We start from the raw sequence: 25,996 nt of genomic DNA, 5'->3' as shown, positions 1-25,996 counted from the left end.
GATTGAGCACTGGCCTGTGAACCAAAAGGTCACCAGTTCGATTCCCAGTCAGGGCACATGCCTGGGTTGCAGGCCAGGTCCCCAACGAGGGACATAAGAGGCAACTGCACATTGGTGTTTCTCTCCCTCTTTTTCTCCCTCCCTCCTCTCTCTAAAATAAATAAATAAAATCTTAAAAAAAAAAGAAGTACAAATAGGCAGTCACAGAATAGCCATGGGATATAAAGTACAGTATAGGAAAGGGAGTAGCCAAAGAACTTATATGCATGACTCATGGACATGAACAATGGTGTGGGGACTGCCTGAGGGAGTAGGGGGATACTGGGTGGAGGGGGGCAAAAGGGGAATAATTGGGACAACTGCAATAGCATAATCAATAAAATATAATTAAAAAAATTTTTTAAACTGTAAGTTTTAAGATTTTATTAATTTATTTTTAGTGAGGGAAGGGAGGGAGGGGGGAGAGAGAGACAGACAGACAGACAGACAGACAGACATCAATGTGCGGTTGCTGGGGGTTATGGCTGCAACCCAGGAATGTACCCTGGCTGGGAATCGAACCTGGGACACTTTGGTTCCCAGCCCGTGCTCAATCCACTGAGCTACGCCAGCCAGGGCAATTTTAAAATTTTTTTAAAAGAAATGGCTTTTGCTAACTGTACCTATCCTCCCTCAAAGTCTGACCAAAGTAATCAGATGTCAATTACTTTGTAAGAGATGTAAATAATGGTGATGTGAGGAGTCAAAAGACAGAAAAGTAGAAAACCACTGGTCTAGTTATTCTCATAAAAAGGTCTGATGAAATGAATTTATGCTGTGTATAATCAATAAAAATTAAAAGAAAGTTACACTTTAACAGAAACAAAAATCTTAAGATAAAGAAGTGAAGAGCTAGGCTTGGAACTTAGGGGCCCAACTAAGAGTAGGGAAGTGGAAACAGGCCTTCCCAGAACCCTGAAATTATAACCTGTGGCTTTCCCTGCTCATGCAATTACGAAGTGCACCCATTTCTACTTGGATATCTTTTATCCTCACTGTACTGAGCACGCCACCTTTGCTCCCTCTTGGATCTCTTCCTTCTTCCTCTCCTATGCTGAGGAGAAGAGGTTCCTCAGGCAGTAAGTGCCTTCAGCACTTGGAGAGCGCCTTCCATTTTAATGTGGAATCCTTTTACTTGGGAGTGTTAGGGACAGAGAATATGAGACCGAGTGTGTACGTGTGTGTGTGTGTGTGTGTGTGTGTGTGTGTGTGTGTGTGTTGGCGCCTTTGTTCCCAGAAGGGAAGAAGGGGATGGTGCAGGGAGGGGCGGTGTGGGGGGGAGCCGCCAAGGTTGGCTTGAGAGTTATAGTCAATCCCCTTTGGCGATGTGCCTGGCTTCAAGAAGCATGTGTAGACCTCACTGGTGAGGAGGTGAGAGTCTGGGTCTGAGACCCACGTGGTGGTTTGCTTCCATTTCTTGGCCAGAGGATGGAAGAAACAATGAGTTCCATTACAGTTCAGGAGTCAAGGTTCAGTTAGAAAGAAAAGAAAAGAAAGATATTACCACTGAGGAGCAGAAGCATCAATGCCACTTTAAATCTGTTTATTGTAACACAATGATTTTATTCTATGTAATAAGGATTTTATTCTTTCTAATGAAATGTAATGACAAACTGTACAGGTATAAAGGATGGGACATTCACAAAAGTCCTATGGATAACCCATAAATCCACTCAAACCTTTAGAAAAAGGTAGATTTTTCTTTAATAAGATTAAACATAATCTGATTACCACACTAATATATTTTAATTGTTGACAACGTTAAAAACAAAAGCACAAGGAAGAAACTAAACATCAGTCAAAAGCCCTTTCCCCAAACACGGTTAACAATTGAGTATATTTGTTTCAGTGAGTTTTTTGCCTACCTACATATATTAATTTTAGTAAGTATCATAAACTATTGTTTTATAATCTGTTTTTTAGTAATAAGATATGACTATTTAACTATCAAATATTTTACATAATTTTATTTTTGGAATGTTTAATTTTTGAATGTCTTACATGCACATGTCACAAATTCAAATGATATAAAATAGTATACAATGAAAAGGAAGCCTCCTTCCTACCCCTCTCTCCTAGCCACTGGTTTTTGTGGATCTTTCTAAAAGCATACTATATATTTATGGGCAAATACATATACAAATACATGTACTTTTTTAAACTCAAAGGGTTGCATACTATACATACTGTTCTGTACCTTGCTTTTCCCCCCTTAACCATGAGTCTCCTAGTTCCTATTATACCAGCACATAAAGAGCTATCTCACGCTTTCAGACAACCTTTTCACAGCTGTGTAATTTGTTGTAGGGCTATGCCATTGATGAACTTGGTTATCCTAATGGGTTGTCCTAATCATTTACTATTACAAACAGTTAAATGAACTTGTATATATAATTTTTTGCATATGTGCAGTATTTCCTTTTTTAAATTTATTTTTAATTTATTGATTTTTAGAGAGAGATAGAAACATCAATTTGTTGTTCCACTTATGCATTCATTGGTTGATTCTTTTTTAAGATTTTATTTACTTTTAGAGAGAGGGGAAGGGAATGAGAAAGAGAGGGAGAGAAACATCAATGTTTGAGAGGTACATGGATTGGTTGCCTCTTGTACCTGGGACCTGGCTTGTAACCTAGGCATGTGCCCTGCCTGAGAATCAAACTGGTGACCTTTTGGTTCACAGGCCAGTGCTCAGTCCACTGAGCCACATCAGCCAAGGCTCATTACTTGATTCTTTATGTGTCCTGACCACGGATTGAACCCACAACCTTGATGTATTGGGATGATGTTCTAATCAACTGAGCTGCCCAGCCAGGGTCTGTACAGTATTTCTGTAGGGTAAATTTTTGGAAGTGTAGGTTATAAGCTATATGTATTTAAAAATTTGAAAGCTAGCCCTGGCCTGGTGGCTCAGTTGGTTGGAGTACCATCCCATACACTAGAAAGGTGCAGGTCCCATTCCCTGTCAGGACACATACTTAGGTTGTAGGTTCGATCCCCAGTTGAGGCGTGTACGGGAGGCAACCAATCAATATCTCTCTCTTTCCCTCTCTCTTCCTTCCTCTAAATCAATAAACATATTCTCTGGTGAGGATTAAAATAAATTTTTAACAGCTAGTTCCAAATTGCCTTTTATAGAGTTGACCCAATTTATATATGCCCTCACCAATGCAGTACATTATCAAACTATTTTATTTTGACCATTTTGATAGGTTCAAATTGTATTTCATAGCCTCAATGTGCATTTCTCTTACTAACAATGAGGTTGTGCATCCATTCATATTTTAAGAGCCATTACAACATTATTTTATGATTTTATATTTCATGATAGCACTTACTGAGGTTTCTATACAGTGAGGACACTTACCTTAGGCAAACAGCTGGATGATTTTTATAACATATTTTGACATTCATGTAACCATTACCCAGATTGAGATCTAAAACATTTCTGTCACACCTGAGAAGTTCCCTTGTGCCTCCTTCCTGTCAATACCACTCCCGGGCAGCCGCTATGTTGACTTCTATCACTATAGATAAGTTTCGTCCATTCTTGAATTCCATGTAAAGGGAGTAATACAGTATGTGCTCATTGTGTTTGAGTTTTTTCACTCAATGCATTTTTGAGATTTATTAATGTTCTAGTATGACATCATTTTACATAGCAGCAAGGAATAAAATATATGTACATGCCATAATTCCATCACTTTTTAATGTAAACCAGTTCCCTAAATGTTACTCTTTGAGTTGTTTTAAATTTCTGGTGGCTGCAGTCATTGTGATAGTAAACATTCTTGCAGCTAAGTATTTGCTACAAATATATCTGGGTCAATGGATACATACAATTCAAGGCTTTGATTATGTATTTTTGATTTGCACCCATAAAACTTGTGTGGGTGTACTGTCCTACCAGAAAAGAATGAGGGTGCTCATTTCAAGGAAATTATACGTCCTTGAACCCTGTAGTCCTTATCTACACTGTGTATAACAATGAAGTTTTTGTTTTGATAGGTGAATAATAATGTTACCATTATATTTTCCTTTTTTGGGAAATGTTGGACATCTTTAAGTTTAATGAACATTTGTATTTTCTTCTGTTGTTAGTAGCTAGTTCTTGTTCATTTTTTATGTTTAATTTTGTGTTTTTCTTACTAATTAATGAGAGTTTTTTAATACAGTAAGAATATTAATGTCTTGTCCTGGCTGGGTGGCTCAGTTGGTTGAAGCATAGTCCCATATACCAGAAGTCTGCAGATTCGATCCCCAGTCAGGGGGCATGTAGGTGGCCACCAATCCATGTTTCCTATGTCAATGTTTCTCTCTCTCTCTCCCACTTCCTCTCTGTCTAAATGATCAATAAAAATATATCCTCAGGTGAGGATTTAAAAAAAAGAAAATTAATGTCATTGTTTTAAAAACTTAAAATTTTCTTATTTAAAATTTTTGTATTTTTCTTTTAGAAAAGTTTAAAATCTAAATCCAAAAGAACAGAAATCTAAAAATCTCATTCTCCAAGGGTAATCCTTGTTAACATGTTTTGTTATGCAAGGTATAGAAAATATACTTTTTTAACTAAATGGAATCATCCTTTACACATTTTTTACACTTACACTGATACTATTTTTAAAACCATTTTTTTAGCTTAATATACCTTGTCATGTAATTGCATCTATACATATTTTATCCTCACTTGAGGACATTTTTTATTGCTTTTAGAGAGAGAGAGAAACATCGAAGTGAAAGAGAGAAACATTGATTAGTTGCCTCCTGTATGTGACTGGACCTGGGACTGAACCCTCAGCCTAGGCATGTGCCCTGACCTGGAATCAAACCAGAAACCCTTAGGTTACTGGATGGTGCTCCAACCAACTGAGCCACACCAGCCAGGGCATAACATCATCTACATATTTTTAATTTAAAAGCAATATGTTGTCATTGTAAAACATTTAAATATCACAGGAAAAAGTGCAGTAAGTATAAATTCCTGTCATTCTGCTCTCCAGTGATAATCACCATGAACAGTTCTTTGTATAGTCTTTCATATCTTTTTTCCGAGGTATTCTATCCATACGCATTATATACATAGTTTTTAAAATATATCACATTATATATGTTGTTTTTATGTTTTTACTTAACAACCGACCACAGACGTGTCAATATATGTGAACTAACTTGGCTTATTTTGATGGGGGTAGAATACAGAGGTGTCAAAACCAAAGTCTTGATGGATGTTTGAATTGTTTCTAGTTTTTCTTTCTTTTTTAAAAAATTTTATTTTAATCATTGTTAAAATACATTGTAAAGTACAATGTATTACACTGTAAATACACTGTAAAGTACATTTTTCTGTCCTTTACTCCCATTCCAGCCCACCCACCCATCCCTCCCCACCTCCCTTCCATTTTCACCTTGCCCCTAGTTTTTGTCCATGTGTCCTTTATATTTGTTCCTGTAAACCCTTCCCATTCACCCCTGAAATTCCCTTCCCTCTCCCCTCTGATCACTGTCAGCCTGTCCTCTATTTCAGTGTCTTTGATTATATTTTGCTTGTTTCTTTGTTTTGTTGTTTAGGTTTCTGTTAAAGGTGAGATCATATGGTATTTGTCTTTCACTGTCTGGCTTATTTCACTTAGCATAATGCTTTCCAGCTCCATCCATGCTGTTGCAAAGGGTAGGAGCTCCTTCTTTCTGCTGCATAGAATTCCATTGTGTAAATTTACCATAGTTTTTTGATCCACTCATTTACTGATGGGCATCTAGGTTGCTTCCAGCACTTGGCTATTATAAATTGTGCTGCTATGAACATTGGGGTGCATAGGTTCTTTTGGATTGGTGTTTCAGTGTTCTTAGGATATAGTCCCAGCAGTGGAATTGCTGGGTCAAAAGGCAGATGCATTTTTAGTTTTCTGAGGAAGTTCCATACTGTTTTCCATAGTGGTTGTACCAGTCTGCAGTCCCACCAATAGTGCACTAGGGTCGCCTTTTCTCCACAGCCTCTCCAACACTTGTTGTTTGTTGCTTTGTGCATGATGGCCATTCTGACCAGTGTGAAGTGGTATCTCATTGTGGTTTTAATTTGCATCTCTCTGATAGCTAGCGATATTGAACACCTTTTCATGTGTCTCTGGATCCTCTGGATCCTCCTTGGAGAAGTGTCTGTTCATGTCCTTTGCCCATTTTTTAATTAGGTTGCTTGTCTTCTTAGAGTGCAGTCATGTAAGTTCTTTATATATTTTGGAGATTAAACCCTTGTCTGAGGTATCATTGGCAAATATGTTTTCCCATACAGTTGTTTCTCTTTTTATATACACACCTCTTCAGCAAACATCTTTCAGTGCTTGAGCAAGGGTTGTAAAATGAATACCTAGCACTGGAGTTGTTGGTACAAAGTACAAATGGTATGGATATTTAACTTTTTAATGGAATTGTGCTCTAGAAAGCCTCTGTTGGTGTACAGTATTCCCTTCATTGTAGAGAGCGCCTCACAGCATCCTTCTCTTGGCGGATTCTGGTTTCGGGCTTCATGGGCTTTCACCAGGGAGACCAGCTAACTATTTCAGGTAGATTTTTATCACAAGCCAGAGTTTTTTAATCCTTTTAATATTAGAAAATAATATTTATTTTCCTTTAGGCAAAGAAGTAAAAAGAAGGAAACCAGCTAATGCAATATTGCTTCCCCCTCTTTGACCTTACAATTTTTAAAAATATATTAAACATGGTTTAAAAATGACAACAATCTAGAATACAGAATGAAAAATGAGAGCCTTCTGCCTTTCAGTTTCTTTCCTCAAAATAACCACTCTTCATACTTTCGTGTCATTCCTTCTAGCAAAAAAAATTCTATGTATAGATGCACAACTTCAGCTCTAGTCCAGTTGTATGACTTTCCTTAATTATTTAAGACATGTCCCCCAAATGCTGGTGTCCTTAGACATAGCAGCTTGCACTTCAGTTGGGTAAAGATGGGCTCTGTAGTCAAACAATTTGATGACTAAGGTATAGTCTCTTGATACTGAATGGCAGGAACACGACTAAGAAATTTGTCACATGACAGAGAACAACCATGGTCTCATTTAACCTCACCAGAGATCCTCCATTTGGTATGATTAGATATCAAATATAGTCTTTGTTTGTTTGACTCCCTGGGTTGTAAATATTTTGTATCTTTAACATTCTTATCAGCACACACGATTTATACCATGTTACCTGAATTAAGCAAAGTACTTGTAGGTCTGAGAGACTTACTTTACAATTCTTTAAAGGGAGACCCATATTTATGATTTTATGTAATCCTTTCTAAAAGGAGCTTGTTTCCATAATAGCTCAGCAGCTCGGTATATGTATATTTCATTACACAATAGGGAACACTCATATATATATATATCTAACTTAGCATCTTTCACTTAAAACATCTTGAAAGCCCTTCCATATCAGGATATAGTGGAGCTATAGAGGAAGATAGTCTTTAACTCAGGGGTAGATTTTTAAAATTAAGGAATTGTTCTGCACTCTTTGTAGCCTGTGGCTGGCCCCATTGTCTTATGCCATTGATTTCTGAGGACAGGGGGTCCAAGGTATTGGAACGCTAAACCATCACACCCAGACTGAGATCCCCTCACACAGTCCCATTGTGTGACATTCTTCAATGGCACAACTCTTGATGTCAACACTAAATTTTGTTTTTCTCTCTATAATTTCCCTCCTCCCAGCCACCATCCATGCATGTGGATGGCTGAAGAACGAATGCCTTCTCAGGCTGCTGGATGAGGTCTCAGCATTTCTTCCCCCTTGCATCCCTTGCACCCTGCCCGCTGATGTCTTCTATTTCCACTCCAGGGGAAGCCGTATGTCTTTGACCGTGTGTTCCCCCCAAACACGACTCAGGAGCAAGTTTACCATGCGTGTGCCATGCAGATTGTCAAAGGTAATGGCTGTAGTTTTCGAATGTGTTTTTTCAGGCTCCCCGTTCCCTACCCCAGTTCTTTCCACCAATGCTCTTTCTCCACCATCTCTTCCAGATGTCCTTGCTGGCTACAACGGCACCATATTTGCTTATGGACAGACATCCTCAGGGAAAACACATACCATGGAGGTGAGGGCTCTGACTTCCATGGAGGGTGAGAGGCTGGGAGTGTTAATGGGAGAACAGGAAATCCCATTGAGGGAAGGGCTAGGAATCAAGGGCTGCCTGGTGCAGAGGTCACTGGGTCCAAGGATGAACTGAGGCGTAACAATCTAATGCAAGTTTAATGCAGTCCCTTCAGCCTGCTGTAGTTTATCCTCCTTTCCACTACTCCAGTTTTCTTCTTTTGATCTGGAAAAGCAGCAGCAATGAAAGTTCAAAGGGTCACTCAGTTCTGCCCTGCTTCCACAAAAAGTTAGACAAGGCAGTGACCATCTCCCAGCGTAGGATGGCTCCCATCGACTATCACCTTTGTGTTCAACTGCATGCCTCTGAGTTGTCTCATTCTGCCTGAGCCCCAGCCTTATTCTGGAATACCCTTACTCCCCAGGGAAAGCTGCACGACCCCCAGCTGATGGGAATCATTCCTCGAATTGCCCGAGATATCTTCAACCACATCTACTCCATGGATGAGAACCTTGAGTTCCACATCAAGGTGATCGGGGCATGGCCCTGGGCGCCCTCAGATGGGGACTGGGTGGGGAATGAACTCACTGAGATCCTGGGCACCCGAACTTACTCTTCCCTCTGGTACCTTAGTCCTTCTTCCCCAAGATACTCTCTTCTCCTCCCACTGCCACTGGGGGAGCAGGTCACATTAGCTTGAGATTCCTTAAGAGAGGCCCTCTTAACTTCATACTCCTCCTTTCTCCCTAACCAGGTTTCTTACTTTGAGATTTACCTGGACAAAATCCGTGACCTTCTGGATGGTGAGTGAGGGTGTGAGGAGGGCAAGGACAAGAAAGATCATATTGCTCTTGGGTTTTGGTACTGTTTGACAAGAGAAGCGGAGGGCACACGAGGGCCCACACATCCATACTCAAGTCCCTTGCCTCCAGTCACCAAGATTTCCAAAAACGGAGAGGGTCAAAGGAGGAATTTAGATGTGCAGACCTATCTGTAAATAACCTGAGATGGGCTGGACCCCTGGAGCTGTGATCCTGGAGGAGAAACTGCAGGGAGTTTAGGCTTCACAGGGGTCTTCTTCCCTTTTGCACATAGAAGAAACCACCATCTGAGTGGGCTGCAGGGTGCAGGGGTTGGTGGGGCGCGGAGGGGGAAGTGCTGGCCTTCCTCATCTGTGTTGTCTGATTCAGTGACCAAGACAAATCTGTCTGTGCACGAGGACAAGAATCGGGTGCCGTTTGTCAAGGTGAGAGGGGACAGGGGCACCCAGTATATTTTGAGTGTGGGTATGGGGGGAGGGAGGATTGTGACCCAGAAGTTGAGGGTGGGTCTCCTGGAGGGGTGAGATGTGCCAAGGAGCTGGGGAGAGTTTGGGCCTTGAAAAGGGCATTGTCTGGAAAGGCCATTCTGTCAGGTGTGTAGGTAATCGAATTTGCAGGTCAAAGTTCATGGGCCGTCGTCCATTCGCCCCCTGCAGGGTTGTACTGAACGCTTTGTGTCCAGCCCGGAGGAGATTTTAGATGTGATTGACGAGGGGAAATCGAATCGTCATGTGGCTGTCACCAGTGAGTGGGGATATAAGAGACTTTTGAGTCTGGGGTCCACCTCCCCTCTGTGCCTTTGGGGATTGAAAGATTCAAAAGAGAGCAAGGGAAGACCATCCTCCAGAGGAGAAGGGACCCTGTTTCTGTGACCCTGCTGCCTGGGAAATGTAGTTGCGGGACCCTCTCTCTCGACGGGTGGGGTAGCGGTCAGGGGAAGCCAGGCTGAGGGCTTCAGTCTGCCGAGCTGGTACCAGGACTCTCTCTGCCTTCCTCCTGCAGACATGAATGAACACAGCTCTCGCAGCCACAGCATCTTCCTTATCAACATCAAGCAGGAGAACATGGAGACGGAACAGAAGCTCAGTGGGAAGCTGTATTTGGTGGACCTGGCTGGGAGTGAGAAGGTTGTGGGTCTTGGGCAGGGAGGGAGAGGGGCAGTGAGGGAAGGAAGCCTTGGGGAGAGGTGGCCTTTTTTAAAAATCAAAGTAACTTTTTTTCATTGAGACATAATTCATGTTCCATAAAGTTCACCATTTAAGAGTGTGCAATTGAGTGGTTTGGGGGACATTTGCAATGTTGTGCAACCATCACCCCCAATTCCAGAACATTTTCATCACCCATTAACAGTCACTCCTGTCCTCCCCTCCCCCATCCCCTGGAAGCTGCTAATCTGCTTTCTGTCTCTATGGATTTTCCTTTTTTGGACATTTCATGTAAATGGGATCATATAATATGTATGATGTGTAGGCGGGAGGGGGTGGATTCGGCAAAAGAGTTTAGGGAGATAGAGAAAGGGCCTTCTCTTTGGAAGCTCCTGTGTGGAGGGGGGTAGTGAGAGCCCTCTCCCTGTGCAGTGGCTCGTGACACACTTGTCCCTGAATGCCCTGGTAGGTCAGCAAGACCGGAGCAGAGGGAGCCGTGCTGGATGAGGCAAAGAATATCAACAAGTCACTGTCTGCTCTAGGGAACGTGATCTCTGCCCTGGCTGAGGGCACTGTGAGTGTTCCTTGGGTCCTCTCGCCCTCAAGTTCCCCCTCATGCTGCCATCTAACCATGCCCCTACTCATGGATTGCCTGATTTCTAGCCCAGCCCTGTCCTTTCTGATTCCCCTGTTACATTTATTTTTCTAATTCACTTCTCCCTCTTCCCCCAGAAAAGCTATGTTCCGTATCGTGACAGCAAAATGACTCGGATTCTCCAGGACTCTCTGGGAGGAAACTGCCGCACAACTATGTTCATTTGCTGCTCACCATCCAGCTACAATGATGCAGAGACCAAGTCCACCCTGATGTTTGGGCAGCGGTCAGTGGCAGGGTCCCCAGCCCCCTGCCCAGCCCCTGCTGCTCTCTCCCCTCAGCGTCAGGCAAGCCGTAATGGAGGTCTCATCACCTTGTTCCCTTCTCCTCACGCAGGGCAAAGACCATTAAGAACACTGCTTCAGTGAATCTGGAATTGACAGCTGAGCAGTGGAAGAAGAAATATGAGAAGGAGAAGGAGAAGACAAAGGCTCAGAGGGAAACCATTGCAAAGCTAGAGGCTGAATTGAGCCGCTGGCGCAATGGTTAGAGAGGAGTCTTGTGGGCATGACAGGTGGTGGGAGGAGGAAGGGGCTTAGGGAGCCAGCGAGAGCCCTGCCTGGGGTGACACTTAAGGGCAGTTCAGTCTCCAAGGAGGGCCGTGTTTCTGGAGGCGAGCAATGGACCAGTCATGAGGGAAAGGGAGAGGGCCTGACTACCATATCCCTCCACCCTTGAAAAGGTCCACTTAGCAAGTGAAACGGAGGCCTGGAGGTCTTGGTGTTGAGTAGTGAGGGAGGAAGGACTGGTGGGTACAGCTTTCCCTTCTCCCAACCCTCACCTTGTTCTGCCCCTTCCCCAGGAGAGAACGTGCCTGAGACTGAGCGCCTGGCTGGGGAGGATGCAGTGCTGGGAGCCGAGCTCTGCGAGGAAACTCCTCTGAACGACAACTCCTCCATAGTGGTGCGCATCGCGCCTGAGGAACGGCAGAAATACGAGGAGGAGATCCGCCGCCTCTACAAGCAGCTTGATGACAAGGTGGGGACAGTCAGGCGGGGCACAGAGATGAGCCCTGTGGAATGAGAAGAGAGACTTAACAAATTAGCTTAGACTGCCCTTGTCTTATTTTAAAAGGGGTAAATGTTCATTACTAAAAATGTGGAAGATAAATAAAAATACATAGAAGGAAATTAAAATCATCCGTCACCCCACCATTCAGAAATAATGCTATTAACATTTTGCTTTTCCCTGTGCATATACTGTGCAGCTGAGATGTACCGTATATGTAACTTTGCATTTGACTTTTTTCATTCAATATCATATAATGAGTAATTTCATACTTGGTTAACAATTCTTCATAAAAGCATTTTTAAGTGGCTGCCTAACAGTCTGTTTATCAGAACGTATTTAACCATTCACTTATCACAGGGCTTCTAGTTTTCTTGGTTGTGTCTGTTTTTGTTATTACAAATAATTAACTTTATTGAAAGAACTACCTGCCTCTTGTGCATAAGATTTTGCTTTTCAATGATTTGATTAGGATGGAGTGCTAGAGCAGGATTTCTAGGTTGAAGGATATGAATATTTGAAGGAGTTTTCTATGTATTGTCCAGGTTATACCAACTTCCAGCAAGAAAGGAATTTTTTTAAAAGATTTTATTTATTTATTTTTTAGGGAGGGGAGGGAGAGAGAGAGAGAGAGAGACAGACACACACACACACACACACACACACACACATCAATGTGTGGTTGCTGGGGGTTATGCCTGCAACCCAGGAATGTACCCTGGCTGGGAATCGAACCTGGGACACTTTGGTTCCCAGCCCGCGCTCAATCCACTGAGCTACACCAGCCAGGGCTAAGAAAGGAATTTTAAAATGAGGGCAGGAGTTGAGGAAAGAAGTGGAGGAAAAGACTTTTTTTAGGATATGGCTTTTTTTTAACTCAAAATGTAAATTATTTGGATTTTATTAGGATCCTATTTCTCCCTCAACCCCATGAGTCTAGACCAGCAGGACTAGCTTCCCTTCCTTCCATCTTTCCCCATTGCCTCCCACAGGACGATGAGATCAACCAGCAGAGTCAGCTCATAGAGAAACTCAAGCAGCAGATGCTGGACCAGGAAGAGGTAATGGGGAGGAGGGCCAGACGTGAGAGGAGGGGTGTGTCCATCCCTGGAAGGCATAGAAAGGACCTTATTACAATCGGATGGGAGAAGGGTCATTCTGCTAGGGTTTAGTCACCCTGAAAACTGTAGAGGTCTGGGCACTTAATTATGGCATCTAGGTGCTTCTTCATCCTGTTGCCCTATTTCTTTTCTTTTTTTTTAAAGATTTTATTTATGTTTTAGACAGAGGGGAGGGGGGAGGAAGAGAAGGAGAGAAACATCGATGTGTGGTGCAAGAGAAACATCAACTGATTGCCTTTCGCACGCCCCCAGGTGACCTTTCAGTTCACAGGCCTTCCTCAGGCCGCTGAGCCACACCAGCCAGGGCTGTTGCCCTATTTCTAAGAAGCCTAAAGCCCACTTCCTCTTGACTCTTACTTTGGGCCTTGCCTCTCTCCTAGAGCTATGCCTGGGTTGGGGGGCCCAGCTTCCTGAGAGCAGGGGCCACAGAAGTGGTCATCGGCAGCAGACCCCGTCACATGCCTCCTCTCTCCCTTAAAGCTGCTGGTGTCCACTCGAGGAGATAACGAGAAGGTCCAGCGGGAGCTGAGCCACCTGCAGTCAGAGAATGACGCTGCCAAGGACGAGGTGAAGGAAGTGCTGCAGGCCCTGGAGGAGCTGGCTGTGAACTATGACCAGAAGTCTCAGGAAGTGGAGGAAAAGAGCCAGCAGAACCAGCTTCTGGTGGATGAGCTGTCTCAGAAGGTGGTGAGTGTCCAACTGGGGTCCAAGAGCTCCCTGGCCACAGAACATGCTCCACTGTGCATGACCATTGTGCTTGCACCTTTGTGTTGCTGTTCCATGTGTTGTGAGACCCTCCCACAGCTGCTCACTGCACTTTGCCCTCCTGACCCTTCTCTCTTCCAGGCCCTTCTGCAGGGCCTGCGTTCTCTTCACCACAGCCATCAGGGTCATGCATGAAGGGAGAGGCTTCTGCCTGGGCTGGGGAGGGGAGCAGGAAGAGGGTGGTGGGATGACCTGAGGGGCTGTCCCCAGGCCACCATGCTGTCCCTGGAGTCTGAGTTGCAGCGGCTACAGGAGGTCAGCGGACACCAGCGAAAGCGAATTGCTGAGGTGCTGAATGGGCTGATGAAGGACCTGAGTGAGTTCAGTGTCATCGTGGGCAACGGAGAGATTAAGCTGGTGAGTGGGAAAGAGGCAGCAGCTTTGTTCAGGTCATTTTTGTCCTGGACATTGCTGGAAAATGCAAGATGGGAGAGCTCAGGCCCTCAGGGATAATGAAAATGGGGGGCCGAGATCCGGGAAACATGCTAACTAGACCCAGGAAAACAAGCAGAGGTTTGCATAGACTCAACTGAAAATACACCTTTTAAAGTATGCTGAATACAGAAGCAGTGGAGGAGCACACAAGATCTTGCTCCCTGGCATACGTGGTCAGTTTGGCTCAAATAAACACTTATTAAAATTCTCTTGGAAAAAAAAAGTAGCAATGGAGACATGGTTATAGCAGGATTTAGAGAGGGGGGAGCAGAGTTAGAAATGATATGTGCAAATCTGTGGCAGGGACAATGACCCACTGGGTGATCAAGCAGAACAGTTTGCAAAAGAAAATCATATTCCTTCTAAGATGGAAGAGGGTGACTGTCGGAATTGGACCTTTAAGTACAGATAGAGGGATTTAGTGTGAAGTGCCAGGTGATAGAGAGCTGCTAAAAGTTGTTCGGAGAATACCTGTCCCACCTGAGTCCCTGGGCACGTGGGTGTTTGCGGGAATAGGCGGAGTAGGAGGGAGTGGACAGAAGCTTTCCTTCAGTGGAGCACCTCTTCTGTCCCTGGCTCCCCGCAGCCGGTGGAGATCAGCGGGGCCATCGAGGAGGAGTTCACTGTGGCCCGACTCTATATCAGCAAAATCAAATCAGAGGTCAAGTCTGTGGTCAAGCGGTGCCGGCAGCTGGAGAATCTCCAGGTCGAATGTCATCGCAAGATGGAAGTGACTGGGCGGGAGCTCTCATCCTGCCAGCTCCTCATCTCTCAGGTGAGCACCATGGGAGAAGGTGGGTGACTCTGTGGTTATGAGATGCAACTCCTAGCACCTGCCTCTATGTCAAGGGCTTAGGGTCAACTGAAGTCAAGGACAGAAGAGTTTGGGTTAGCAGGGGAGGGTCTAGGCCGGAGAAGTGAAGGGTGCAGGGGGGATACTGGCCTCTGAGCTGATGGGGTCTAAAGAAAGGCTCCCTCTAGAAGCATAGCTCCTGACTTTGTGTCCTCTTGGAAGACATAATAGGAGCAGAGGGCCTGGGAGAGAGCAGGAGTTTGCAGAGGTCTGTGGTGGCCTTGGCTCCATCCATCTTCTTCTCACCAACCCTTCCCCCACCAGCACGAGGCCAAGATCCGCTCTCTCACAGAGTACATGCAGAGCGTGGAGCTAAAGAAGCGGCACCTGGAAGAGTCCTATGACTCCCTGAGTGATGAGCTGGCCAAGCTCCAGGCCCAGGGTGAGGCCTCCTTAAACCTCCAACCCATCTATCCTGAGATCTGAGATCCCAGAGCGGTCAGGAAGGGAGGGTGGCAAACATCAAAAGAAACCATTTGACAGCACCCCCCGCCCCGGCAGCATGAGACTAAAATCATGGAGACCAACTTACATGCTACTTAGCAAGCTTTTGCATGTAGCTTATTGTGCATGAACCATAAACACTCCATTGTCCTCTGTCCCTGCTGTATCAAATTGAACTGTCCTAATCCAGAAGGACTTCCCTGTGTGGGCCCATTCTGGGTAGATGTCCCCTGCCTTGCCTGGAGGGCTGGTCACGACATGAAGTTCTTCCTAGTGGAGGTAGGTGTGGTGTAAACTGTGTTTCCCTCTTTTAGAAACTGTGCACGAAGTGGCCCTGAAGGACAAAGAGCCAGACACACAGGATGCAGATGAAGTGAAGGCAAGTGGGGAAGGAGTGGGGACAACTGGGGCCTGGCAGGGCTGTGCTGGCCCTCACTGAGCTGGTGCTGGGGAGTCTGGCTTTGAACGTGACGTGGGGTGTTGTTTGCAGAAGGCCCTGGAGCTTCAAATGGAGAGTCACCGGGAGGCCCATCACCGGCAGCTGGCCAGGCTTCGGGACGAGATCAATGAGAAGCAGAAGACCATTGATGAGCTCAAAGAGTAAGTTTCCAAGGGTAGTTCTGGTCTCCACCCGGACCTCTGGCTCAGCTTTGCCCACTCACATGCTCCCTCTTGGCCCAGGATCTTAGTCTTTAACTTCCATGTGTCATTCCCCCAACTGTGACATGATTTTGCAGCCCAGCTCAAGGAGGTACAAGGAGTAAGGCCCAGTCCTTCAGGTTCTTATGACCAGATAGTTCAGGGTCCCTTACTTTGTTGTGGAAACAGTGGCCTGAGTCTGCCTGTGATATTTGAAGGGAGATGCATCAATTCTAACTGGACTCATACAAGAGGGAAAATGCCTGAGGAGCTGGTCTTCCCTTTCTCCGTCATTCGCATTCTTTATTTCTCTCCATACCGCTCACCCTCTGCAGCCTGAATCAGAAGCTCCAGTTAGAGCTAGAGAAGCTTCAGGCAGACTATGAGAAGCTGAAGAATGAAGAACATGAGAAGAGCGCCAAACTCCAGGAGCTGACGTGAGTGCCCAGGTCCACCTGCACACGGGCAGCCCCACAGGCCCAGGCTGCTGCTGCTCCAGCCACCCCTGCAGAGGCCGGATGCAATGTAGATGTGAATGTGATGACCATAGGAAGCAGAGGCCTCACCAGAATAATTTGATGGGATGGGGAAGGGAAAATAAAAAAGGAAACTTTCAGAAATGACCTCTCTTGAATATTAGCTGACATGGAGAGATGTGTGTGTAAAAAGCAGGTTGCAAGGCAGTATGAGTGGCCCGATCCCATAAAGCGTATGTGGGATGCACATGCCTAGAAAAAAGAGTGTGGAAAGGTGGACATCAGAATGTTAATGGTGGTTTGATCTGTAAGTAGTAGAATCATGAGCTTTTTATGAAACTCGCCTTCCTTATCTTTTGTTTTCCTTTTCTAATTTCTGCATAGTGAAGGTGGGTAACTTGTATGATAAGTAATAAAGAAACGGAAAAGGGATGGAGGGGGGAGGAGAGTCCTGAGAGAGTCTTCTGCTTCCCTCTTCCTTCAGATTTCTGTACGAGCGGCACGAGCAGTCCAAGCAGGACCTCAAGGGTCTGGAGGAGACAGTTGTGAGTAGTTTCCGTCTGTGCTGAGTGAACAGGGTGGGCGCCTCACCTCCTCCCTCCTGCCCTCTGCAGAGTCAGTCTGTAGCGCCAGCAGGACACACCTTTTCCTGAAGGATGAGTGACTCACCTGACTGGATAGACCGAAGGTTCCAGGAATTTCAGAGTGAAAATGTTGGCCTGGTATTCGACTACCCCAGTCTTTTATCCTTCTTTCCAGGCCCGGGAACTCCAGACCCTCCACAACCTTCGCAAGCTGTTCGTTCAAGACGTCACGACTCGAGTCAAGAAAGTGAGTGCGGTCCTCGCTCGGGTTCTTCCCAGCCCCCATCTGCTCCTCCCATTCTCAGGTCCCTCCAGCCCTTTGGCCTGATGTCAGCTGGCTGGGCCTGGTCTTGGTGGGACCTGTCTGGCTTCGGGACAGCCACATCTTCCCCTCTATCTTTACTCAGAGTGCAGAGATGGAGCCCGAGGACAGTGGGGGGATTCATTCCCAAAAACAGAAGATTTCCTTTCTTGAGAACAACCTGGAACAGCTTACAAAGGTTCACAAACAGGTAAGAATGGGGGGTGGGGTGAAGAGAACTCCCGAGGCCAGGTGCCTGGGACCCCAAATCCTCAGAGGCCCCTTGGATTTAGGAAAGTCTGCTTGCATGTTTTCCATACTTTTCCCACTAATCCCTTCCCTATTCCATATTTGGTTCCACTTCTATCTGGTTCTTTGTCCCATGCCTATTTTCCCTTCTCAGTGCTCCCAACCTGCCTCTGCTGAAGTGGAACCCCCAGGCCCACGTTGTTGGAGGGGAAGGTTGGAGCTGGTGGAGGTTTCAGAAGCACAGGGTTGTAACTGTACACAAGGAATATGGGTCAGACCTTAGCCAAAGATAGAAAGCAGCAAGACGAGAAGAAGCCAGGGAAGTTGAGCTTTCTCTCACAGACAGAACTCCATCTGCCTAGGCCTGGGGCAGGCATGTGGAAGAATTCAGTGGTGTCCTCCAGATGGCCAGACAGCCCCTGGTCAGGGCCAGGCAAAGCTCCTGTGTGTTAAGTTACTGCCTCTCTGTCCCCCTCCTCCTCCTTGCTGCTGCGGTTCCTTAGGTGGATGACTGGGTTTCAAAGGTAGGGGCGGGGAGGTGGATGGGGCAGTCCGAAGGAGTATGGACAGGAAATGTTTGGTGCAGACAGAGCCAAATAGCTGAGCCTTGAAGACAGGTGCCACGGTGTCAACTGGCTCTCTTAACTGACTCATAAGATAAACCCCAACCTGTACTTCATTCTCCTCCTTTCAAATCCACTTGAACATTCCATTTAAACTTATGTTCTCGCTAAACTGGACCTTAAACTCATTTTCCTCCCAGTATACTGCCCAGCATATATAGTAAATACACAATACATTATTGTTTTTTATAGTGACAAAAATCCCAGAACTGCAGCCCAGTGATAGTCTGAAGGGTTTATTTGTTTTATTTGGGCTTGCAGAGAGCTTTCCTACCATTCCTTTCCCTTTGCTTATTATAAAACAGTATAACAACATTATAGGAAAGTTGAAAGATGGGGAAGAATCATTTGTTATCAGTTCTGCCATTCTTTACAGTTTCTGTGTGTTCATTTTCCTTCTCTATCTAAATGCATATTATATCGCCTTTCCCCCAACTCTTTTATTGTGCTAAAATACACATAACATAAAATTGACTGCCTTGGTCACTTTTAAGTGTACATTCGCTGGTATTAAATACACTGGTAATGCCGCGCGGCCATCATCGCCGTCCGTCTCCAGAGCTCTTCTCGTCTTGTAGACCTGAAACTCCGTCCCTTAAACAGGAACTCCTCCCCTCGTCCCCCCAGCCCTGGCTCCTACATTCCACTTCCTATCTCTGATTCTGACTACTGACTGCAACTACCTGGTCAAAGCAGGGTCACAGTAGTTGTCCTTTGGTGATTGGTTTATTTCACTTAGCATAATGTCCCCCACATTCATGCATGTCATGGCAACTGCTAGGAAACCACAGGCTGTTTCCTTACCCCCAACTGAAGCTTCTGCCTCTGCTCCAAATCCCAAAGCCAAAAGGTACTCACTAATAGCATAGAGAACTCCTCAAAGTTCCCTACCTTAGCAGACCTGAGGCTAGAGAGGAAAATGAGAGAGATGGAAAAACTCCTCCATTAGCCAGATCTCAAATAGCCAGGGCGACAGCCCTATTACTAATTAAGCAAAGCTATTGTCCCAGCAAAACACTGTTTATAATCTGTAAATTGTCCAAAATTAAAGGGGCACAGAAGTGTTTCTAGCTCTGCCCTTCCTCCCAGCATTTCTAGCTACGCTGACTTCCCTGCTGTCTTCCACGGCCAGCTCCTTTGGTAATCCGTAGTGCCCCCAGTCACATGTGTGAGACCCTGTAAAAAGATTAGGACGTCTCTTCTGGCTGCAGGGTGGTTGCTACCCCACAGTAGTTTAATTTAAATGGGGGAGGGACAGCTAAGAAAATCTTTGACTGTGAAGGTAATGAGCACAAATGTTTGTGAACCTCAAACATTTTCTTTCCTTCCTGTGGGGCATCGTGTGTATGTGTGGGGGTGGGCGTGAGGTGGGGGCTCCTGGATTTCAGCTTCTGCTCCTGCTCTGCACTGTACCCCACCTGCTCTCAACGCCATGTCCACCCTCTGGACTGCCACTGTGCTCTTGCTGCCTTGCCCTGCCCTGTGCATGCCCATAAAGCCATCTCTGAGTGAGGGGCACCTCATCCCCATGGTCACCCTGGGGCTGTTGGTTTGGCACAAGCTGTAAGATATGGGGTGGGGCGGGCCGAGGCCAGGAGGAGACTGGGACAGGGTGCTATAACAAGAGTTCTGGGCTACAGTGGAGTTGGCACGTTTTGCTGCCCAGAAAACAGTGTGACTTTGTATAATGCCTGACCATCATTTGCTCAGAGAGAAGAAAGAACTGGCTAAGACAGCAAGTTAGGTAAAGGGAATGAGGCTTTCGAGGAAACAACATGGTCTCTGCCTTCTCTGATGTGATTTTTCTTCCTTCTTTCTCCCCACTGGCACCCCACACCCCACTGCTGGCTCCAACTTGGGTCACTGGCCTTGCTTTCCACCTCTTCCCTGGGGCTCACCCTGCAGCTGGTACGTGACAATGCAGATTTGCGTTGTGAGCTTCCTAAATTGGAAAAACGACTTAGGGCTACGGCTGAGAGAGTTAAGGCCCTGGAGGGTGCACTGAAGGAGGCCAAGGAGGGCGCCATGAAGGACAAGCGCCGGTACCAGCAGGAGGTGGACCGCATCAAGGAGGCCGTTCGGTACAAGAGCTCCGGCAAGAGGGGCCACTCTGCCCAGATCGGTGAGTGGGGAGTGGAGGACAGCAGGCAAGGTGGGGTTACCACCTAGGGCAATTCAGCAAATTCCTGAGTATCAAGTAACTAGATTATTGCTTTCTTTCTCTACCTGCCCCATCATCAGCCCCCTCCCCAAATAAAAGTGAATTGTCTTATAAGCAACTCAGTTCAACTCCAACTACTAAATGGGACCTCAGGGACCAAGGCAACTGCAGAGTAACAAGCCTCCTCAGGGTCATTTTCCTGTCTTTGTCACAGCCAAACCCGTCCGGCCTGGCCACTACCCAGCGTCCTCACCCACCAACCCCTATGGCACTCGGAGTCCCGAGTGCATCAGTTACACCAACAGCCTCTTCCAGAACTACCAGAATCTGTACCTGCAGGCGGCGCCGGGCTCCACCTCAGATATGTAGTGAGTGACCGTGGGTGAGGGCAGAACCCCAGCCAAGGCTCTCTGTACTTTATAAGGCATAAGGTTGGGTCAGTTAATTGGGTGAGACAACTCTTTTTCTAAGTAACTTCATTGATTCTTTCTTGTTAATCCATAGAAAGTGGGCATTGCCTACCAAGCCTGCAACCATTTTTGTTTTCTATTCTCTGGGGAGGGGAGGGATGGCTCCATCTCTGAGGGTGTGTGGGTGTGTCCTAGGCGTAGTGGAGGGGGGGTGCCAGAGGCTATATCTCTTTCCTTTGCTCCATCCAGCTTTGCAAACTCCTGTGCCAGCAGTGGGGCCATGTCTTCTGGTGGCCCCTTGGCTTCCTACCAGAAGGCCAACATGGACAATGGTGAGTGAGAAAGATGGGGCACAGCCTTTAGGATCCCCAGGACATGTTGAAAAGTATAAGAAGAGTGACTCTGTACCTACAGTTTGAACACTGCTCATCTGTCAGCGTCTTGGCCTCTTCTAAGTAGATTCCTCCTATTACTGTGCCTGTCCCCACCCTTCCCCACCTTACCCCTTCCCCTCTCCTTTGTGAGGGATCAGGGAGGCTTTTTCTCAAGACAAAACAATGCTGCAGCGTGGGGTGGCTGTAGATGGAGTGCCAGAGACTCGGAGGGCAGCTGTCTCCAAAGATTGTTACCAGTCCCTCTAAGGGGTTTGGATGAGACAGGTTCCGGGAGACTGCTACTAATGCCCAGTCTCTTTTTCCTTCTTCTAATCCTGCCTTCCCAATGATGACCTCTTCAGGAAATGCCACAGATATCAACGACAATAGGTACACCAGTCCCCACTGCTCTCGGGTTCTCTGGGTGGGACCAGAAGAAATGATTAAATTTCCCTCATGCCCTAGTTAGAGATTCCCTGGAGCCTTCTGGGGAAGGAGGAGGAAATGAAAATCCATCTTGTGTGCCATCGCTGTTGTCCAGGAGATCCTGTCCTTCCCCTGCCTCGGTGCAGAATGCCACCCCCTCCTCTAGCCCCATCTGTGGCTTCTCCCCATTCCAGTTATGGACCTGGGGAAATGCCACAGACACCTGAGGCCCTGGTTTCTCTCCTAACTCTGGGAACTCCGTGACCTTGGGCAAATCAGCTCCATCCCTCTGGCCTTGCTTTTCCCTCTATTCCTGTAAAATCTGAATAGTCCCTGCCCTTCATTATCTCACAGGAATGCCATGAGAGCAAAGTGAAAGGAATGCTTTCATTTATACAGAGCTGACAGTGCTGTGATTGGCTGGGTCTCTTCTTTCAGGAGTGACCTGCCATGCGGCTATGAAGTTGAGGACCAGGCCAAGCTTTTCCCTCTCCACCAAGAGACGGCAGCCAGCTAATCTCCCCTAAGGCTGCTGCGTACCTGCACTTTCAGGTAGCTTCAGGCCACTTCCTCTGACCAGCCTCAGGTTACCTGCTCTCTTGCCCTCAGCCTCTTTGTTTCTTCCTCTATTTCTTTTATCATATCAAAGCTTTTACTACATTGTTGTCCCTCAACTCCTGTCTTTCCCTTCTAGCGCCCATATTTGTGCTGCCCCACGTCCTCTGGACACTGACCTCCCTTCCCCGGTTATACTTTCCTTTTGGTTATAGTAGTAACAACAGTACAGCCCTTCTGCCACTAGGCGGCACTGCCACATGTCAAAAGAAGTGAGAAAGGGAGGGTGGAGCCAGAGCCGCACACAGGTCTTAGAACGAAATAGATTTTAGGAGACTTTGAGAGATCACCTCAACCCTCCCTCTGCCTCCACCCTAAAATAATTTGGGGTGGATGGGTATTTTCTAAGACATCTCCAGTAAAGGAGATGTTTGATTTATTCCTGCACCTGTGTCCTATGCTCCTCGTCCGTTTATTACCAATAAGTTTTAGGAAATGCCCAGCAGTCTAACTTTTTGTTTATCCAGCTGCAGTGTTAGCACTCCTCTCTCATCTTGCCCAGGAGAGGTGGGAAACAGCTGCGTCCCCACCTCCAAGCCCCTCCCCACCCTCCCCCGCCTCAGTCCCCTGGTCCTCTCCTGCAGCAGCACAGGCACCTTCTTGGTTCTTGTGTGTCACCAAGCTTCTCACCATGGCTGCTTTAGGGCCCAGCCCTGGGTGCTGTGATCCTGTTTGGTTTCTTCGGGAAAGGATCAAGGATCCTGTGATCCTTGGGGAACTAGAAATGAAAGAACAGAGCCAGTCTCTTAATGGGCTGCATCCACACACAGCCCTCTCCAGGGGTTTTCCAGAACAGTAGGCCAGGCACACACAGGCAGAAAGGCATGAGAAGCAAAGGAGTAGGAATAGAGGAGGGGTTAGGAAGATCAGGGGTGGAGGAGGAGGGTGGGGAGGGTGGTATCCGGTTGTTGGAATTAAAGGAACAGGACTGCACACAAACCAGTCTGTACAGTGCCATGCTATTCCTGTTCAGTGGCTGGGCCGCAGTTGGGTCGCTCACAACCTCTTTCTCTTTCTCTCCAGTTTCTAAGAGGGACTGAGGCCTCTTCTCTCAGCATGCTGCAAACCTGTGGTCTCTGATGCTAACTCCCTTCCCAACCCTTGTTGTTTGACTGTACTATGTTTGATGTCTTATCTCTTTGTACTCTGTATCTATATATCAACAGCTGCTGCTATGTCTCTCTCTTCTGTCTCACTCTTTAAGTATCTAATGATGTATTTAGCAATTTCTGAGCATAGTATACCCTCCTTATTTGGGAAAATACGGAGGAGGGCGAATGTTTCTTCTTTCTCTCACATATGCGTCTCTCATATGCATAGCATTAGTCATGAAGATGATAAAAGGAAAAATGGAAGCTACAGAGCTGTGACCCTTCACACACATACGCACGCACGCGCACACACACACACACACACACACACACACAAAGCCTTAAGCAGGAGAATGTCTTAGCATCATAAAAAGATACAGAAATAGATTCTTCCTCCCTCCTCTTTCACATATAGCACAGGGGAGGGTAAAATGGAGGGATTACTAAATGATATGTAGAATTTTCTTCATTCGCCCTTCGCCCAAACCGAGGGATTCCAGGTATGCACCCCTGCCCTTCGAAGTCTGCCTTTGGCCTCCCTCTTCCTGTTCTCCCCTGGATGGCCGAGAACATGGATTGCTCAAGGGACCACTTCCCTTTCTCCTCAAAACTCCTTTTGATGGTCTCGACCCCAGAGCTCCTGACTAGAACCTAGAGTTGTTTTCAAATATTTTGAAAGACTGAGGAGGCAGACCTTTCTGACAGTCTGACAAATGGTCGCTCATCTTTCCATGGTAGCAGTTGTAGGTGAGCATAGTCAAATGATTGCTTCTTTGGGTTCGAGGGTGAACAGCCTGGGGAATTCATAAGTATATTTTGCCATGGGGATGTGCTGGGTTCCTTTCTCTGTCCCATATTGGGCTGCATTTCTTCCCATCTCCACCTTTTGGTTTGGGGGCTTCCAGTTCATTGGCAAAATGTCTATCTTGAGATGCCTTCCTTTCATACTGGAGCCTGCCTTTCAGCCAATATACATTTTAAAAACTTTTTTTGGATAAAGAGTTCCTTCTATAATGTCCCCATCTGGTAAGTGCACTTTAAAGAAAGGGGCAGGGCAGGTTTTGGAGAAGTGGAGGAACCCCAGGGCATGAACTGGGGGGAGTCTTTTCTCCCAAGCCCCTCAGCCTCCATCTAATTGATAGGACTATTGTTTTGGTTTCAGATGGCCTTTCCTTCCACATGGTGCTAAGGCGGTTTTCCAGGTAACTGCAGGGATAGAGAATGGTGGTCACAAGCAAGTCTAAATCCAGAAAGCCTGGTGCCCAATTATTCAGTCTTACCTAGGATGGAAGAACAGGATCTCCTAGCAATGGGCAACCATCCCCTAGTTTCTAAGTCAGGAAAGAAAGCTCAGTGTGAGTGTGAGTCAGTAAATACAGGCTGTGTTGGCCCAGGATTCCTTCAAGGGAAGAAGTCCCTTCTCTCTTGATCTGTTGGGCCCCTTTGACAAATTAAGGAGGAATACAGGGGGAAAATGCCAGAGGGATGTGAAATAAATCCAAAGTAGTGATATTCAAACATTTTGAAAACAAATCCTATATAGAACCCTAGTAGAAGAAATAACTAAAAGTGATACAGACCTGGGTGGTTTGCATTTTCTTTGTTTGGTGGTGAATGCTTCATTCATTCGTGGAGGAGTCCTTGAACAGTCCTAAGAGACCCTGAGAGTTCTGCATAGTAGTTGGGAAACCACTGCTCTGAGGAAAGGAGTTCAGTCTGACTTCCCTGTCCCAAGCTTGCAACTCATAGCAAGGAGGGAGAGAGTTCGTGGATTCTATCTCCAAGACCCAGTCAGGGAGGACGGAGATACCTGTGCACCTGTAGACTTGTGATAATACTTGCCAGGAGGGCATTTAAGAATCCAGTGGGTTTTATGTAATCTTACCACCAATGTAGCACACAAGAAAACACAAGAAAATGTGAAGGTGTAGGGCAGATGAGGAGAGAGATAACAGAGGAAGCAGCCTTCTCTTTAGCAAGACATAAGAGAAATATAATACACTTACATTAACCAGAAACAACACTCACACAAAGCCTTCAGCAGAAGGTTCACTCTACATCTCCCTCCTCCTGCCCCACACCCCCACACTGCATCCCTTTCAGAGAGCCAGGGTCTCCTCGAGGGGCACCTGGCCTGCCCACTTAACAGCTGCCAAAATGTTGCATGCCAGCGTGGAAGACAAACCAAACTGCACAAAACCCAGTGTGTATTTGATGTACATAAATATCTTTAAATAAAATAAATTCAGTGATGACTTGTTGGTGTTGTAAATCTTTTCCCTCCCTAGTCTCTCCTTTCCTTGCATATTATGGCATTTGACAGTGTGGTATATATTCTTCTAGATGTTTTCCTATTTTAAAAAAGATTTTATTTATTAATTTTTAGAGAGAGGGGAAGGGAGAGAGAAAAACATCAATGGATGTGCAAGAGAAACATCAATGCATAAGAGAAACATCAATCACAACTCCCCAACTGGGGAAATTTCCTGCAACCCAGGCATGTGCCCTGGCTGGGAATCGAACCAGCAATTTTTCAGCTGGCAGGCCAGCACTCAAGCCACTGAGCCACATCAGCCAGGGCCCACATGCTTTTCTATATATTTACACACAGGTTTTGCCCCCACCCCACTTGACAATATATCCTGGGGAATCTCTTCAAGTCAATATGCATAGAT

At 46.1% G+C, this 25,996-nt stretch overlaps 1 protein-coding gene across 2 annotated transcripts in view; it reads left to right on the top strand.

Annotated features, from left to right (window-relative positions):
• Nucleotides 1-25,576, top strand: part of KIF5A (kinesin family member 5A) — a 32,567-nt gene extending 6,991 nt beyond the window's left edge. Inside the window, exons 2-29 of one of the 2 annotated variants that reach the window (XM_036018753.1) lie at nucleotides 7,873-7,960; nucleotides 8,055-8,128; nucleotides 8,550-8,654; nucleotides 8,880-8,928; nucleotides 9,316-9,371; nucleotides 9,603-9,690; nucleotides 9,949-10,073; nucleotides 10,561-10,665; nucleotides 10,824-10,972; nucleotides 11,083-11,231; nucleotides 11,549-11,724; nucleotides 12,747-12,815; nucleotides 13,356-13,562; nucleotides 13,851-13,997; nucleotides 14,662-14,850; nucleotides 15,193-15,310; nucleotides 15,687-15,751; nucleotides 15,863-15,972; nucleotides 16,347-16,448; nucleotides 16,972-17,032; nucleotides 17,247-17,318; nucleotides 17,479-17,583; nucleotides 20,150-20,366; nucleotides 20,620-20,773; nucleotides 21,065-21,147; nucleotides 21,552-21,579; nucleotides 22,015-22,167; nucleotides 23,254-25,576. In XM_036018753.1, the coding sequence (XP_035874646.1) occupies nucleotides 7,873-7,960; nucleotides 8,055-8,128; nucleotides 8,550-8,654; nucleotides 8,880-8,928; nucleotides 9,316-9,371; nucleotides 9,603-9,690; nucleotides 9,949-10,073; nucleotides 10,561-10,665; nucleotides 10,824-10,972; nucleotides 11,083-11,231; nucleotides 11,549-11,724; nucleotides 12,747-12,815; nucleotides 13,356-13,562; nucleotides 13,851-13,997; nucleotides 14,662-14,850; nucleotides 15,193-15,310; nucleotides 15,687-15,751; nucleotides 15,863-15,972; nucleotides 16,347-16,448; nucleotides 16,972-17,032; nucleotides 17,247-17,318; nucleotides 17,479-17,583; nucleotides 20,150-20,366; nucleotides 20,620-20,773; nucleotides 21,065-21,147; nucleotides 21,552-21,579; nucleotides 22,015-22,132 (3,009 nt within the window). In that variant the 3' untranslated portion in view covers nucleotides 22,133-22,167; nucleotides 23,254-25,576. The remainder of the gene's footprint in view (nucleotides 1-7,872; nucleotides 7,961-8,054; nucleotides 8,129-8,549; nucleotides 8,655-8,879; nucleotides 8,929-9,315; nucleotides 9,372-9,602; nucleotides 9,691-9,948; nucleotides 10,074-10,560; nucleotides 10,666-10,823; nucleotides 10,973-11,082; nucleotides 11,232-11,548; nucleotides 11,725-12,746; nucleotides 12,816-13,355; nucleotides 13,563-13,850; nucleotides 13,998-14,661; nucleotides 14,851-15,192; nucleotides 15,311-15,686; nucleotides 15,752-15,862; nucleotides 15,973-16,346; nucleotides 16,449-16,971; nucleotides 17,033-17,246; nucleotides 17,319-17,478; nucleotides 17,584-20,149; nucleotides 20,367-20,619; nucleotides 20,774-21,064; nucleotides 21,148-21,551; nucleotides 21,580-22,014; nucleotides 22,168-23,253) is intronic. The other variant, XM_028533374.2, reaches the window with a different exon arrangement.
• Nucleotides 25,577-25,996: the final 420 nt, after the last annotated feature.

The sequence above is a fragment of the Phyllostomus discolor genome, chromosome 2 (genome assembly GCF_004126475.2).
Source record: "Phyllostomus discolor isolate MPI-MPIP mPhyDis1 chromosome 2, mPhyDis1.pri.v3, whole genome shotgun sequence".
Classification (NCBI taxonomy): Eukaryota; Metazoa; Chordata; class Mammalia; order Chiroptera; family Phyllostomidae; genus Phyllostomus; species Phyllostomus discolor.
This window is presented reverse-complemented; position numbering and strand designations above follow the sequence as displayed.